The sequence below is a fragment of the Lipotes vexillifer genome, unplaced genomic scaffold (genome assembly GCF_000442215.2).
Source record: "Lipotes vexillifer unplaced genomic scaffold, Lipotes_vexillifer_v1.1 scaffold1048, whole genome shotgun sequence".
NCBI classification, from domain to species: Eukaryota; Metazoa; Chordata; class Mammalia; order Artiodactyla; family Lipotidae; genus Lipotes; species Lipotes vexillifer.
In genome coordinates, this window is record NW_006785351.1 from 557,990 (window position 1) to 575,558 (window position 17,569).

A 17,569-nucleotide genomic window follows, 5' to 3' on the forward strand; every position below is an offset into this window, starting at 1 on the left:
TGCTGAGAGGCCAAGGGGGCTAAGCCTTGGGGGCAGAAGGAGTGTCTCTTCTCCCACAGCTCGCTAGCCACTTCCATCACGTGTCTTCATTTTCCCCATCAAGAAAGCCAGAAAGGACATTGGTAGCAGAGAAAGCTTCCTATTAAGAGATGCAGCCTCTACTTCTTCTCACTCCCTGAGAACCAATATCTTGGTGTCCACATCTGTTAAAATGTGGAGCTCAGTGCCTGTAAAATACTTTCCCGTCCGGTCTCAGGGTGGCCGTGCGGCTCTGATGCGTGTGTGAAAGGGTTTTGAAAATGCCACGGCAGTTTAAATATAAGAAATGCATATTAGACAGCCCCTGGCATCTGAGTACGCCTTCTGCGGAAGAAAGAGGGAGGAAAAGGCTGGGCTGAGCTGGGTCCCCTGATGAAGGAAACCAGGGCTTGTGTTTGATGTGAGAGGCTGGAGGCAGATGGGAAGTGTTCTAGTCAGAAAGTGCCAGGTCATCTACACACTACTATATATAAAATAGATAACTAATAAGGACCTACTGTATAGCGCAGGGAACTCTAGTCAATATTCTGTAATGACCTATATGGGAAAAGAATCTAAAAAAGAGGGGATATATGTATATGTACAACTGATTCACTTTGCTATACACCTGAAACTAGTACAACATTGTAAGTCAACTATACTCCAATAAAAATTAAAAAATAAAAAAAAAAAGAAAGTGCCAGGTCAAAGTCCTGAGAGAGGCCATGAATCGGGTTAGGAAGGGCAGAGTTGGGGAGAGAAATTGGGCCCAGGGAGGCTTGATGGAAGAGTGGTCCTGAGTATCTGCTATAAGTAGCTGCACAGCTAGTATAGTATATGGTGGGGCTGGGATTAAAATCCAGGTCTGCTGCTTTTCCCCTAGAATCAAATGCCACTTGTATAATTTACTAGCCATGTTCTCTTGGGCAAGTTATTTAATTTCTCTGTCCCCCAGTTTTTGCATTTGTACAATAGGGGTGAGAGTTGGTAACCTCAAAGGGATTTGTAGGGATGAAATGAGTCAATATCTGTAAAGTGTTTAGCACCATGTCGGGCTCATGGCAATTGCTTAATAAATATTATCTGTTGTTGTTACTTAGTAGAGGAGATAAAATTTAAGTGTCAATTAAGTGTCTTCATACGGCAGACCCTGGCCTACCTCGCTTGCAGCCTGTCTGCGTATTACAAGCCAAGCTGGGAAAGGGTGTGTGAGCAAGTTTCCCTTCAACTAGGAAGAACAGGCCAGGTTTCTGAATATTCTATGATTCTCAGGCTTATGTACTACATTCCTCCATTGGAGAAAAGGAGGCAGATTGGGTGTGAGATTGTGCCCACCATGACAGAGAGTAGAGTGGGGTAGGGCCCTGTGATGTTCCCTGGACTTCAAATGGAGAGCTCTGACTCAGAAATAGCAAGTTTTTGCCTCTGTCCCCTTCCCTGTGGGTGGGTATTAACCATTATCAATGATTCATCATAAGTTTCCATTCCATCCTGAAGCTGGGACAGTGAATTCTCTACCCAGGTACAGCAGTAAAGGGGTGGAAACACCAAGCCATTTGTTCTCTTGTCTAGCCAATTAGAAAGACTCATGCTTAACATTTTACGTTTATTGGCTGAGGATAAGGTTGCTAAGCAACTTCCTTGCCTTGGTAAGAATTCTGTAGTTCTAAGTACCTGGGCTTCTCTTTCTCAATAAGTACCCCCTCAACACACACATGCAATTTGTTGTCTAGAGATTGCAGAGATTTTGGATTTGGTAAACAATCAGGGACATAGATTTCTTATGCAAATAATTTCTATTGATGAACTCTATATATAGTGGTATACACTAATTAACCAAAAAAACTATTCCATTCATTGATTAGGCAACAAATATTTTTTGAGCATCTAGCATGTTCCAGGCACAGTGCTAGATACCACAATGATAATCGTGGTGAAATTTAAAATATGTGACAGCCAGTAGGTCACCAGGTACTCAGAATGGAAGTTAGCATGGAGGATATCTTTGTGCTGGGATGGATTCTGGGGAGATCTGGAGGGTCCTAGGGGAAGGGTTGGGGTGGCTGGGATAATGGAGGGGCACTCTGGGCTCAGAGGAGTGACTAATATTATAAACAACTGGTATGTACGTACTAGTGTATGGTAGTGACAATCCTTAACAGAGCACTTACTATTGGCATGGCTTGGGTTAAACCCTTTACTTACATAATATTCTACGATGGTATTCAAGCCAGACTCAGGTCTCCCTCACCACTTTTATAGTATGGTAAGTAATTGCAGCTGCTACCACTGGGCCAGTTGTCTCAGATGCTCTTAGCACCCCTGAGATAGGTGTGCATATCTCCATTTATGGCTGAGGAAACTGTGGATGAGAGAGGTCCTGTTCCTGGCTCAAGTTTATGTGACTGCAAAGTGGTACAACCTCAATCCAACCTAGGACTTTTGGGCTTCAGAGGCTTGTTTTCCACATAGACTGCACCCCTAATGCCCATACAATGCACACAAAGGCTTCGGAAATCAATAGAGTGTATGCACCCTGCAGATTTCCAAAAAGCTTTGCTTCCTGGTGACACTATCATCATCTCAAAGTGCAATCTGGAATCCCAAACAGCCTGAAGGGCCAACATGGTCCAGCTGATGACGACAGGGGCCCCTCGGCAAGTGGTCCAGACTCAGACCATTCCAGACCACCACCTGCACTTCTTTTAGATGCCAGTGCGCCATATGCTACCTACCTCAATGTCCATGGAACAGCATTGGAAGGGATCTTAGAAGCCATTGGGTGCTGGCTCCTTACTGGGGAGAATAAGGCCCGGGAATACGAAAGGCGTTTCTTCAGTATGTCACCAGGAGAGAAGAGAAGCCCCTGAGAAAGTCCTCTCCCATCAGACAAGTTAATTTCTATAAAAATCATGGCTATGCTAAGAGAATGAACTCTGCAGAGTACGGATTTTGTGTATTTCCCGGGCATCTGACAGTGGGCATGGTGTGAGGGGCTGACGGAGATCAGGAGGGTGTGTGGTCAGGGAGCGAGCAAGGCTGATGGGCTGCAGAGGCTGGAGAACTGGGCTCCCAGCCTCTGCAGAGGAGCCAGGGAGAAGCATTAGAGAAAAACTTGACTTTGGATTTGGACTAGAACCCAGGTTTCTGGAAAACTTGTGCTAGCTGTAATTCCCACATGGCTACGAAAAAAAAAAGGAGTGAGAGCGAAAGAGGCTGATAAAAATGTCATGGACAGGTATGCTTTAGAGTCTATTTGGGAGAATGGATTAATTTTCCATTGAGAAACACTTTTGTCATTACAGGCATTGTTTTCTACCTTTTCTAAAAGCAAGATGTTTATTTCTAAGAAACGCTGGGTCATTGTGAGAGGCAAAGAACCAAAATGCATTTGTGTAAGATGTATTTGTCTTTTGGAATTTTACTTAAAAAAATACGGTTATAAAGTAGCCCATCTCTTCTGGGTCATTGACTCAACAGAAACAAACCACATTTTAAAGGCCATTGTAAATCAAACTTTAACTGTGTTTAATTCTATCTCAGCAATGTACCATTGTCATCACTGAGTAGTCAAGGCATATTCTGATTGTCTTAATTTATATTATTATTAAATATAATAAAAACAATGTACTTTTAAATTTCAAATCTCTCTCACATACCATTTTATTCTGGAAACAATTTGTGAATTTCCCCAAGTCCATATTTTTAGATTTTGCACAGTTCATGTTTCTTAAACATCATACCTGTGCATACTATTTTCATGATATCGAACATGCGTTCTTGTACTTAGAAGTGTTCTGAGGTCAATTTACTTTTCTTTTGAAAACTTAAATAGCAGTTTTGAGGAACATCATTTTATATAAAAAACGGAAGCAGAGTCACTTGCTGTAAATAGGAGACAGTGAAAATGAATACAAAACTATTAATATTTTCAAAAAGTTTGCCTACATACCGCTTAAAATACGACCTAAAATGTCCCTTACCACTGGTGTTGCAGTTTCCACACCTTGGGAACTCTCAGGTTGATGAATGTGTGAAGGAAAATCTTGTTCCTGTCTGTCCCATAGCTCTGAGCCTGGTGTCAGGCACTGGGCTTTACCTTGGGGATAAAGAAATGAAAGGCATAGTCTCTGAGATCCAATTAAAACAGAATATGCAGGGCCCTTTGGTCCATTTTTGGAAAGCCGACGCTGGAAGGGAAAGCCGGTTTCCCTCAGATGGCTTGGCTGTGGGGAAGGACAGCTGTCATCCCAGCCGAGTCCACGGCTCCTTGCCCATCAAGTCCGGCTGGCTCCTAACTCACCTGTCACATGTTATCTTAGTAACAGGCTCAAGGTGTACATTGGCCTCTTTAAATGTCACAGACTTCCAGCCCCTCAGAAGAGTCTAAAATTGTTCTTTCTAATCAGTGACCGTCTGGGAAGAGTTTTGTTTTTTCTGTCTTGAGTTCTTGGAAGGTGTCCTCTTCTCTCTTCTTCAGATGAACTTTCAGCATGAGATCATTTCATAATTGCGTTACCTTGTACTTTGTGACACGATGGCTCTCCGAATCATCTCTGCTATCCTTGACAGAGCACACAGGAGAGAGCACGGGCTTCAGATTGACAGTTTGAATCCAGGCTCTGCCGCTTACTTCCCGGCTAATGCCGGTACAGTGCTAGTGGTGAGGATACATAAACAGACACTTTTTCCCCCCCTCTCAATTTAGTGAAAAGAACAAGGAAGTACACAAGCTGTTACTTACAAAACAGAAAAGGGCATTAAACCAGAGTAGGAATACCAGGGAAGACTTCCTGGAGGAGGTGATACTTGAGTTAGACCTTGAAAGATGAATCGGAACTTGCTAGACAAAGGAGGTGGGGGTGAGTCATCCCGGAACTGGGAGCAGCATGGGGGTGAGACTGAGCCTAAGTGGTCTCATCTGTAAAAGGCTGAGATGAGGGGCTTCCCTGGTGGCGCAGTGGTTGAGAGTCCGCCTGCCGATGCAGGGGACACGGGTTCGTGCCCCGGTCCGGGAAGATCCCACATGCCACGGAGCGGCTGGGCCTGTGAGCCATGGCCGCTGAGCCTGTGCGTCTGGAGCCTGTGCTCCGCAACGGGAGAGGCCCCAACAGTGAGAGGCCCGCGTACCGCAAAAAAAAAAAGGCTGAGATGATCCTCATAGGCCTATTATCAGGATAAAATGAGTTAATGTATGGAAATTGCCTATTCAGGACACATAAGAAGTGTCTCACTTGTTCATTTAAACCCCTTTACCACCTCTCTGTGGACCCAGAGCATTTGGTTCACCTCAGTTGTGGTACTTAAAAGATCATGATTGGGATTCATCTGTTTATGAGACAAGACACCCGATAGACTGAAACTCCTAGGTAGACTCACTAGAAGGGCACAGGCTCCTCAGACATGGGAGTGACTGTTCTCTCCATAAGTAGACCTTAACTAAGTTAGCAGATGCTCCAAGGGCAACCCCAGGTTGACATTTTTCTAGTGGGACATTTATGATTAAGAATAGTTGCGGGCTTCCCTGGTGGCGCAGTGGTTGAGAGTCCGCCTGCCGATGCAGGGGATACGGGTTCGTGCCCCGGTCTGGGAGGATCCCACATGCCGTGGAGCGGCTGGGCCCGTGAGCCATGGCCGTTGAGCCTGCTCGTCCGGAGCCTGTGCTCCACAATGCGAGAGGCCACAGCAGTGAGAGGCCCACATACGGCAAAAAAATGCATATTTATACCTCTGATGCTCCACGCTTCCCTCCAGAATGTGAAGAGAGCACCTCCCTCCCTAAATTCTGTTCCTAATACTACGCTCAGTGCTACTGAGGTCTCCGAAAGGCTTAAGACATGCAGTGCCTTCTCTGCATGTAGAAGGCACTCAAGAGATATTCCTTGAACCAACAGTGAACCACCTAAGGTCAGGCACGTGACTTACTCCCTTCAGCATCCTATCTGCCTGGCGTGGTGTTGGGCTCCAGTAGAAAGTGGAGAGAATTGGATGGTTTCTCCAGCAAACCATGCTTACTGACCACCTCTCCCCTTAATCCTCTCATGTCCCATCCACGAGGACAGCATGGGTGCCGTGGTGGGGCCTAACACATGGTTTCTTTGAATCTGTTCTTGCAATGCCAGCCACACAGGGCAGTGGTACTGTGATTTAGGGTGGGCTTCTCTGTTATTTTCCCAGTCTCTCCTCTGCTGTTGCGGATGCTCAGGCTCACAGCTCCTCTCTTCTGGAGAGAATGTTCCATGCCAAGCTCCTGAGATGGCAGTGGGGCACCCTTCTTTTCTTTCATCTTGAGTTGCAGCTAAACTTGGGCTCAACTTATCTGGGGAAAATGGTACCAGGTGCCATCTGCCCAGAGCCCATTTCATAGACACTTGTGGCCGCAGCTCCCTATCCCCGGAGGCAGAAACACTCTGGGCAGGCCTGGCTGCGCTTGCCTTCCTGGGCCTCTGTGGCCATTGAGCCATGCCCAAGCAACCTGAATCTTCTTCCGTGAGCAGTGATTAACCTTCCAAGAGATTGGCAGGACAGGAACCTTATGGTCATAAAGCTGCAAAAGCTACTGGCAGTCAAGGGCATGATAACAGCCTCTGCCTTCCCCATGGTCATTATGGAATGTGTTCCCGACAGCAGGAGCTATGTTCCCTTCGCTTCTGAATCCCTAGCACCTGACGTAGTTCCTGCACCTTAATAGATGTTCATTACATATGAATGAATGAATTGCTCCCGACTTTATAGGTTCAGCCCTGCCCCAGTTCTCAGGGCAATATGAATTTGAGGCAGGGAATTATGGAGCAGCCTGGACACCTGCTCACTCCATCCCCCAACTGGGGGTTTGGTATTGACTCACCTTCCCTGTCTGGCTGGCTCAGGTCACAGTCACCCAAGCCTGGGGACATGTGGGCTATGCCCCTGTGGCCCTGGCTGTTGATCTGACACAATTCAAGGTGAATGTCATGTGGTGAACCAGAGGACTGGCACATCAATGAGTATTTCAGCAGGCCCTTTCCCCTCTCTGCTCTTTGCTTGCCTTTATTCTACCAGCTGCGGGAGTTCACAGGTGTGCAGGTGTGGCTGGAAGGAGGGGAAGGATATAGGAAACAAAAGGAGGGGGCTCTGTCCTAGTGTGCCATCCCTGTGTTCCCATAGCCTCTCATCACCTTTGGTCTTCTCCTTACAGGCTCCCCCGGCCACTCTGGCTCCACGTCCATGAGCCCGTCGGCAGCCTTGTCCACAGGGAAGCCCGTGGACAGCCACCCCAGCTACACTGACACCCCAGTGAGTGCCCCACGGACTCTGAGTGCAGTGGGGACCCCCCTCAATGCCCTGGGCTCTCCATATCGAGTCATCACTTCTGCCATGGGCCCACCCTCAGGAGCTCTTGCAGCCCCTCCAGGAATCAATTTGGTTGCCCCGCCCAGCTCTCAGGTAGGTGTCCGTCTGTCCTCTCCAACGTCTTTCCAGACATCCTAAATAGTTTCATCCTGGCACAGAGGCAGCACTCGGCAGGTGCTTAATGCATGCCTGCAAAGGGATTGGGTTGTCTCTGCAGACTTCTCTCCTGAAGGGCCTTCATTGAGTGTGCCCTCAGGCAGAGCAGCCCCAGAGAACTGATGATGCCTCATGGTCCAGAAGACTGTGGCTGAAAGGGAGCCACCCCTGTGGTTTCAATGGTTCAGCCCTGGCTGTGATTTCAGTGTCTCTCAGGCCTGTTTGTCTTCCATGGGGTGGACCCCCTTGATTCTTCTCAATACTGGGTATTTTTCGAGTCAGTGAAGTGCCCAGTGCTCTATGACATGCTATAGGGCAGCAGTCCCCAACATTTTTGGCACTAGGGACAGGTTTCATGGAAGACAATTTTTACACGGATCGGGGGTGGGAGGGGTGGGGAACGGGGGGATGGTTCAGCGGTAATGCGAGCGGTGGGGAGCGGCAGATGAAGCTTCACTCACTCGCCCACCGCTCACCTCCTGATGTGCGGCCAGGTTCCTAACAGGCAGTGGACCGGTACCAGTCTGGGGCCGCACCGGATGAGGACCCCTGCTATAGGGGATACCGAAATGATCAGGATGTGGTCTTTGCTCTCCAGGAGCTTACAGTTGAGAGGGCAAATAGGCAGATGTGGCACATGGATAAATCTAGAGCAAGGCAGACTGTGTTACCTACATGGTATCTCTGAGATAGAGGTAAAGATTATGGAGACTCGGGGGAAAAAAAACAACCCTCACTTTAATTCCTAGTGCCTTTTGCTACAACAGAGGCAAGGATGTATATCCATGGTAGATACTACATTGTTGCTCTGAGGAAGCTACAGGATGGCCAGATGCTGTGTACTTCCTTCTAGCAATGTCACACTGAGATTATCAACCTTCCCTTCTTGTAGTGGTCAGCTATTGCTGTAATGATGCTGCATGACAAACAATCCCCATATTGCCACGGTTTACAAAAACACACATTTTTTTCTTACTCACAAGTTTATGTGTTGGCTAGGAAGGTTCTGTTTCAGATGGTGGGTGAGCTGGGCTAGGCTGCAGCCTGGGTGCAGGTCAGCTCCTCATGTCCCAGACTGAAGAAGCGGCAGCTTCTTGGGGCATGCTTTTCTCAAGGTATCTCCCAGGAATGCGAAAGTCTAAACCAAATCAGGAAAATACAGTGAAGTCTCTGCTCACATCATGTCCATTAATATCCCATTGGCCTAAGAAAATTGTGTGACCAACTCCAACCGTGGTGAGACAGGGGAATAGTTTGTGCCTGTTTCATTGGGAGGAACTACAAAGACACAATGCAAAGGATATGAAGAATTAGGAACAATGATCTTATCTACCAGACTCTCCTCTCTCACTATTCTGGTATCTCACTATTGGGCCAGGGTCCCTCAAGACATCTAGCAGCAGAATTAGTAGGTCCTGTAGCCTCCTTTGAATTTATAGTTCTAAGAAGAGGCAGGACTCCCACTGTGTTAGCATTTCTTACTGCTACAAAGAGAACTTCAGAGACTATCCCTAGAGTCCCTTCCAAGACATTTCATGTGCTCAGAGTCTGAAAGCAAAGCCATGTGGAGTCATAGAATTTTACAGCCGGTAAGGACTTCAGTAATTTTTTCATCTTTGGATTAGAGAATCTGGAGAAGACCTTAGCAATCATCTAGTGTAGGGATTGCAGGAGCCAGGGACCAGGCAGGTAACCCAGGTAGGTGAATGAGCCTAGTGCGGTCTGTACAAAGCTGCCCTCATACCCTGAAGCCGTTCAAATTCAAAGACTTTAAGTACTCCACCGGCCAAGCAGAGTACTTCTGTGGGTCCCATTTGGCCATCCCTTTGAACCCCAATTTGTAATCTAATGGCTCTCACCTGTAGGATCTTTTTCAGAGTACACATTTCTCCCTTATCCCATATTTTGGCCCTTGTGTGGGTTGTAAAACTCCCGCAGAGAATTCTAACTGCCCCACCCCTGCCCAGCTGAGAACCACTACTTCTAAGTCCTTCAGCCCACATAGGCTCAGTGGGCTCAGGTGATATGTCCAACCCCACACAACCAGTCACAGCAGAGCCAGGGTTACACCCCAAATCTCCACATCCCCACTCAATCTTTATGATGCTGCGTTTGCCCACTGCTGTGGTGTGTTCTGACTTAACCAGTGACCCCAGGATCTTCCTGTTGGCTGCCAAGGATTAAAAGATGAATAAATCGGTGCTCCCAAGGAGTCTTGTGGGGGACATGCCACATCATGCAGATAAATTGCCACGTTGTACGTGCTGTCGAAGGTGTAGGGGCAGAACCGAAGGGAGCATAGAAAAGGGCCCTGTGAACTTCCGGTTGTGTGTTCCAGATGTCAACCACTCGGGTGAGTGGGGACCAGACAGTGGTGGGGAGGGACATGGGTTTATGCCACCCTCACCCACTGTCATTGGCAGAGCTCGTGTTACCATACCCTTTAGAATGTGGGACTTGAAGAGATTGGTTTATTCATTTCATTCATATGAACAGATGCCAGGAAGGCAGGTCAAAGTCAATAGGTTAGAGACAGAAAGAGAGGTGGAAGTTCTGGGACAAAAGTGAAATTTTGCAAAGGACATTCACATTCATTCAAATAACTATTTAGCAGGATCTACTCCGTATCAGGCACTATTTGATACCGTCCTAGGTTCTGGGGCAAAGCACTAAATAAGCCTGTACTTTCATGGCAATTACACTGTAGCAGGCAAGACAGACAAAACCGAAATGAATAAACCAGGTAGTTTCAAATGGCAATCATTGTATCAGGAAGAAATAAGACAGGGTGAGGTAATGACCAGTGTCAGGGCTTGTGGGTGGGGAAGGGGCAGGGCACCGGCCCTCCAAGCCTGCTTTTAGCCACCACACTCCAGTCTAATTGAGCCAAACCTGGCCAATAAATTCAGCTTCACAGCCATGTGAGTGGCAGGGCCGCTATTCCTGGACCATATGTCTGTACAGAGGGATTGGGGTTGAAAGGTCAGCTGAAAGCTTTGGTCCTGGCCAACTGGGCTGTGTGTAGAGGCCAAGGCCAAGTTTGGCTTTGGGAGCTATATTAAGCTTGCCAGCACTGGTGAAGCTGAGCAGCGTTGGGGCTTGAGTTCTGGAGCCACACGGCAGTGACACTTTGCCCAATTAACTAGATAACACATGATATCTAGTGCTCTTAGTGTTAGCCATGGTGAGCTGGACTCTGGACAGTCTGGATAGACGATTCCTATGCATCCTGCCTTTCTTGCCCAGGATTGAGGCTGAGTGGGACTTGTCCGGGAAACATGAGCCTTGTGTGACCTGGGTCTAGGGTAAGTGCAATTTGAGGGTGGAGGGAAGCGCTCAGTGTGGGGGCAGCAGGGGGGGTGTCTCATTCTGTGCTCTGTCTTCCCGGTGTTTGAGCTTCCTTTTTTTTTTTTTACTCTTGTTGGATTTTCAGTCTTGAGGAATAAAGAGAAATGAACTGATACTCTGGAGGCAGGGACTGGGTAAACTTTTGCAAACCACTTTCACTTATATTTATCTCAGTTCCCTTTCCTCTATTGTTGGGGTAACACATTTTGCCCTGATTACCCTACAGGGATTTTTTATGAATATCAAAGGAGATGTGGATTTGAAAAATCACTGCTTAAGCACTTATGATACTCTATGGCAATAAGGTGGTATTATTAATATTATTATTATTATACCTAGGTGCTATATCATACACCTAGGTGATATATATTATGCAACTGTGTGATCATTGGTTCAGGTATGTGTACTTTGTTGTTGAAAGGTTCTAGAGAAGTTCATTTCAACAATCATTCATTGCACTAAGCACTGGAGATCTAAAAAATGTTTAAGACTCAGTCCCTTCCCTGGGGAGTATCTAAGTGGAGTGAACAATTTCCCAAAACACCAAATATGTAATTGAGAAGATATTTATGCAGATTTCAGACAGAATGATCTAGATCACGTTTTTCTGAGTGTGTGTGTGTGTGTCTGTGTGTGTGTCTGTGTGTGTGTTTAGTGCTGCATTTTTGTAAGTATGATATCTGTTGGCTCGACCCCGAAGCAGGCCCTACCTTTGGAAGGCTCCCGCCTCTTTCTCCTCTCCTGACCCAGCTGCCTGACCTGGGTTCCGTCCCTGATAATTCCTGCCCAGGTAGTGCTTGATAACCAAATTATTATCCTTTCAGATGCTTGCATTTTTACAGAGAATACTTTGATAATAAAAATTGCAAATGTTAGAGCTAGAACAGACCTTAAAGATCATCTTGTTTAATGATTTTTTAAAAAGCCATAGTCTTTCCTTCAAGTGAAAGTATGTTTGGAAGCCATTACATGTCAAATAAAAACAGGTCTGGTGAACTAGAGGTGGGAGATGTGAAGGCTTCTTACTCAACCTCGCCACCCCCTGCCATACACACTCTCTGAGCTCAAAAACCACTGCTGTAGTCTGTGGATGAGGAAACAGCTTCTCTAAATGAAGTCATCCAGTCAAGATCACACAGCAAGGAAGTGTCAGGTCCAGGCTCTGTACTTTTTTTGACAAAGACCCTCACTCTGTTAAAGAAATGCCACTCTAAGGAGACCACTCATTGGAAGAGGCACGCCTGCCTGCAGCCTGCCTGGCTGGCCACGTATCTGCCTTGAGTGGAATAATTTGGGCTGAAAGCCGCTCAGAAATGTGGCTCCCAATGTTCTGTGATGGCTCCAGGGCATCTAGGATGCATTCAGTCCTTGGCTGAGAGGACTACAAATGTAAGACAGGCCAGCCAAGTGTGTTTCTCTCAGGAGCAGCAGGCTGCCTGGTAAATCCCGGCTCTAAAGTGCTCACTTCAGCAGAGCTGCTTCTAATGGAACAAGACAGCAGGGGCCGTGGCACCGGGGACCATGCAGCTAATGGGTTTGAGCCCTGGTGGCCACCTTCGGTCTCATCTACCATTGCTCTGATCCCACACAAACCCCAAGCCAGCAAAGAGGCTGATGGAGACGAGGGCATCAACCCACCTGTCCCAGCCACTGCCTCCTAATGCCAGCCCAACCCAGGAAGAGGAGGGGTGCTGGAGAGAGGCTTCCAGGAGAGAATGGCCAGAAGCAAGTTGGTTCCTCTGGGTGCTCATTGCCAATGAGGTGGGGCAGGAAGCAGTCAGGACAGGGCGGTCTGGGGAGCTCCTGCCACACAAGACAGACAATGTGGGGAAGGAGGAATGATGACCTGAGACCCAGGAGCCCGGGGTTCCAGCTCCCACCTGTTAGATCTGGGAAGTCACCTAACATGGTACCTGGGCAGGTGCAATAGTCTTGGTGTCTCTCTCCTTCAGTCTTTCCCCATGCTGCTGCCTCATACTTTGAGGACCTTTTTTCTCTGCTGGAAACCTCACGGCTCCTCATTGCCTCTCAGGTTAGATCCACTCTCCTTAGCCGGGCAATCAAGTATATCCCACCTTCCAGCCTTGTCTCCCATCCATCCACCGGACACAAATACCTGGGCTTCCTTCAGGCCTTTGTTGTCAAAACCTTTTGTCCATCACTGGCCCATCCAAATCCTACCCGTTTTTTAACTCTTATAACATCTTTATTGGAGTATAATTGCTTTACAGTGGTGTGTTAGTTTCTGCTTTATAACAAAGTGAATCAGTTATACATATACACATGTTCCCATATCTCTTCCCTCTTGTGTCTCCCTCCCTCCCTCCCCATCCCACTCCGCCAGGTGGTCACAAAGCACCGAGCTGATCTCCCCGTGCTCCCCGTTTTTTAAAGCTGTCAAGTCCCAGATCGAATTGCTCCTTCCTTCAGGACATCTTCCCTAATCTCACTTGCTTTCTTAAATTATCCCAACCGGCCTTTAATCTCATGGATGGTCAGTTTCTTGGGTTAGTGCCTGTGTCTTCTTCCTTTTTGTATCCCAGGATTTCTGAATGAACTTAAGAATAAACCACTTTACAGCTCAATTTCCTCATCTGAAAAATAGGAAAACCTCATAGGGTTGTCGTAAGGATTAAAACAGTTAATTAGCGCTGAGCAAACTTTCCTTGGACGGTAGCACTAACAGTAGCAAGAACAATAATTACTGTTCTGTGATTGTTGTGGGCTGGAGGTGGTGGATCTGGTCCTGTTGGAGATGGGAGTGGGAGAGGAAGGTGGGTGAGGGCCTCCTGAGCCCGAGGTGACGGCGTCCTCCTCCTTATTCCCATGACCTTTCTTATCCATCTGAGGATTTGCAGACAAAGTCATGGTTAGCTAGAGGGCTCTTTTTTGGGGGATCATCTCTTTCATGGGGTGGAACTAAGTGCTAATAACTATTTCCTGAGGCACTCAGAATTCCTAGCCCATACTGGCCGTCAGGCCACTTTTGGGTGTGGGGCTCTGGAATTAATTTTTTCCAAATCTCCCAGGTGTACTTCTGGGGTTGAGTACCACTGTATTACACCAAAACGAAACAAAATACGGAACATAAGACCTAGATGTCTTGTCTTAGCCATGTATAAAAAGGAGGGAGCAGGGGGAGGGGGGAGGAGAAAGAGGAAGAGGAGGGAGAATTCTCCCACCATGGACGTGTTTTCATCCCTCACATGAATGAGTTTTTAAAAGTTCCTGGTGACTTTGATTTGAAAGCAAGGCCCTGAAAGCTGTCTTTTCTTTTTTGCATCCCTTGCAGCATTTAACCCAGAGCCTTTGCTCACCTCCTATGCTCAATAAATATTTGCTTAGTGAATTGAAAAGCTAGTAAATTTAGAAGGAACCTAACTCAGGCTCTGTTGTATTTTCTTTTTTCTTTTGCGGTACGCGGGCCTCTCACTGCTGTGGCCTCTCCCGTTGCGGAGCACAGGCTCCGGACGCGCAGGTTCAGCGGCCATGGCTCACGGGCCCAGCCGCTCTGCGGCATGTGGGATCCTCCCGGACCGGGGCACGAACCCGTGTCCCCTGCATCGGCAGGCGGACTCTCAACCACTGTGCCACCAGGGAAGCCCTCTGTTGTATTTTAGGTTTTATTGATCATTCCTTCTGTCCCAAAGGCCCTGAATAGAGAAGAAAATCCTACCTTTGGTTCAGTTTGGGAATTACAGTCACTTCAGTTATAGGCAAAAGTCACATAGACCATGCAGAAGTCAGTGGACCTTCCCTTAAACCCCCAGATATTCACCGGGTGCCTCTACCGGGCACTTAACTCACATTTACTCAGCACCACCTTTGTTTGAACTTACTTGGAAGTGTTCTTTGTTTGGGGGCACGTTCCGACTCCTCAGTGAGACTTTCATCATTTTTGAGGAATGAAACACAGACCTCCGTTTCATATCTCCCTTCACAGTGCCTAGAATGTTGACCTGTACCCATGGGTACAGAAACACTGATGATTGGATGACTGGCTTGTATTTATTTAACTTTTCTTTGATGAATACAAGACACGTAGAGGCAGCTTCTCAGTCATCTCCCTGAGAGCACCAGGAGACAAGGAGGGGGTGGCGGTGAGGAGTTAATGTTAACTTGTGATAAGGGGTGAAGAAAGGGATACACACACGTTCGTTTATCCAGCCATTGAGTTCTACCAACTCCCTACCACATGCTGGGTTCACGTCAGGCACCCGGAAGACAAGGCAGATGGTCTCTGGCTCTAAAGATTTTATATTTTCATGGGAAGATATTTGTTCCTTAGAGACAAGTTCAAAAACATGATCTGGGACTTTTAACCTAATTTTTGGTGCTATTGCAATGATTTGGGCATTTGGCTTACCATCCTCAGTAGGCTTGTTGAGATGACCACTACACATATCGTGTCTTCCATGTTACTGTGAACGTCTTAAGAGTGTGCATTTTATTTACCTTTGTATCCCAGAGGCTGGCACAGTGCCTGACATGGTGAGTGCTTGTGAATGACTGTTGATTCACTAAATGGATGGATTTGCATATTTTGCTTGGTTCTCCCCTAGTCTAAGTCTTTTGCCTGAGGGCCATAGCTCCCCTTGGAGTACTGCTGAATAGGCAGGATGTAGTTAATAAAAAAATTAAAAAATACACAGAGGACTTGTCCTAAGTGTGCTGTTCAGCATGGATTTCTAGCTCAAATAAAACATGAGTAAAATGAGTAAAAGCTGAGAGTTCTGTTGTAGATGAGTTGTGATTTTCGGTTTAGGTTTTGGCATTTAGAAATGACTTAGTTCCTCTATGCTCCTCTTTTTCTCCCTTAAATTCACATCCCTCATAGGCAATTTTAGATACTCTGTACTTGGAAACGACTTCTCGAAATAGAACCCACTTTTTTTCCCTCAAGGATGGCCTTATTGCTTTCTGCCTCAGGGATTGTGTTTACCCTGGCTCTGTGTTTTATTGTATTTTTTTCTCTTGCAGCTAAATGTGGTCAACAGTGTCAGCATTTCAGAGGACATCAAACCCTTACCAGGGCTTCCTGGCATTGGAAACATGAACTACCCATCCACTAGCCCTGGATCTCTGGTTAAACACATCTGTGCCATCTGTGGGGACAGATCCTCAGGTATGTACAGAAGCAGACACTCCTCCCAAGTGCCCCATGCAATGGGGATACCAGAGAAGACACCTCTTCCATTGCCCACTTGGCTCCTTTGTACCCAACGAGAGAAAAAGGGTCTTTGAGGATGGTCCAGCTTGGGGCCCAGGCTGTAAATTTCTGTCACCACAGCCTTAATGAATTTAAAGCATAATTTCATGTGGTAAGATTAGATTTATAGGAAACATTTCAGAAGCCCTTCCCTGTAGTTACTGTGTTGCGTGTGTATCTGGGACAGAGAAGCTGTTGTAATGAGCAAGTATCTCAAGCTAGAGTCTCTTTAATTTTTAAAAAAATACTTTTTTATAATTCTAAAAATAATATTCCAACATAGGAAATGTGGGAGAACCAGAAAAGTACCAGTGAAAACAAAGAGTTATCTATAGTGTTCCTTACAAAATAAACCCTTTGATCTATTAGCGAATTTCCTTCTACAACATTCTAGGTTTTTAACATGTTTCCATAGGTGGAAATAAGTGTGTCTTCACTGATTTTATCTTCTTTGATCCTCTTCCATTTCTGCCCAAATTATTTCTTTCCTGACTTGTTTCTCTACCTCTCCATCATTCCTGCCTCCCCACTCCCCATCTCAACAATTTTGATGACATTTGAATCTCTGATTTGATGAATGAGGAAGATTCTTTTCTATAGTCGTCTATGACGGCTGACAATATTTTCTCATCTTTTTATTGTCACCAAAGTCACTGCAAAATGTGACTCCACTGAAAGTTCCAGGTGCCTGGAACTTAGCTACACAGCTGATGTTCGCTTGTTCTCAAAAAAGGGTTGTTTCCAAATCATGCAGACTTGACCATTGCCATAGCAACTTAATTCCAGCCACCCTGATAGAGAGTTTTTTCTGCTATGGTTTAATTGAAAGTTGGGCAGTTCTTTCATATATGGAAGAACCACGGGAATGACAAATTGGTCCCATGTTTCTTAAAGACAAATACCTCAGAGCTGAGAGCATTAGGTTCTTTGAGCCCAAGATAAAATCCCTTATTTATTATTGCTATGAGTTCAGGAAATTAGTATAGTCAACTGATTAGGCACAGACTAACTTCATCAAGCAGGCTATCTCTAGCCACCATTGCATCTTAGAGTGGCTTCCTCTGAAATGTAAGCTCCTGGGATGCAGATATTTACACTGGCTAGTTCTCAGGGACTTCAAGTTCACTTCGACATCAGCCTAAATACAACCAAATTAAAGTCATGTCAGGTCTATAACTAAACAGTATCACATGTCATACTCAAGAATCAGACATAAATATGTTTTGAATGATCTGTTTCATTATATTTTTCAAGTCCCACAATTCCAGTCCATTGAGCATACCTGCATGGTGTGTAGTATTGGGAAGACTTCTACTTAGAAAGAGTATGGTGATTGATTCTTGATGCCTATGTGGGCATGGGTATGGTGGCTCTCCTGACCAAATTAGCCATCTCTGGCTGGAGTCCTGGAAAACTGGATGTGTGGAACAGGTAATAGGGGCAATGAAACATGTAACAGATTATTCTGGATCAAGCAAAACTACCTTCCATCAGATCTTTATGTCA

The 17,569-nt window shown here is 46.2% G+C and overlaps 1 protein-coding gene across 1 annotated transcript in view; it reads left to right on the forward strand.

The window, feature by feature from the left end:
* The window catches only part of RXRG (retinoid X receptor gamma), a 45,808-nt gene that overhangs the window by 9,925 nt on the left and 18,314 nt on the right, over positions 1–17,569 (forward strand). Inside the window, exons 2-3 of the mRNA XM_007457395.1 lie at positions 7,196–7,443; positions 15,835–15,979. Of these exons, the coding sequence (XP_007457457.1) occupies positions 7,196–7,443; positions 15,835–15,979 (393 nt within the window). The remainder of the gene's footprint in view (positions 1–7,195; positions 7,444–15,834; positions 15,980–17,569) is intronic.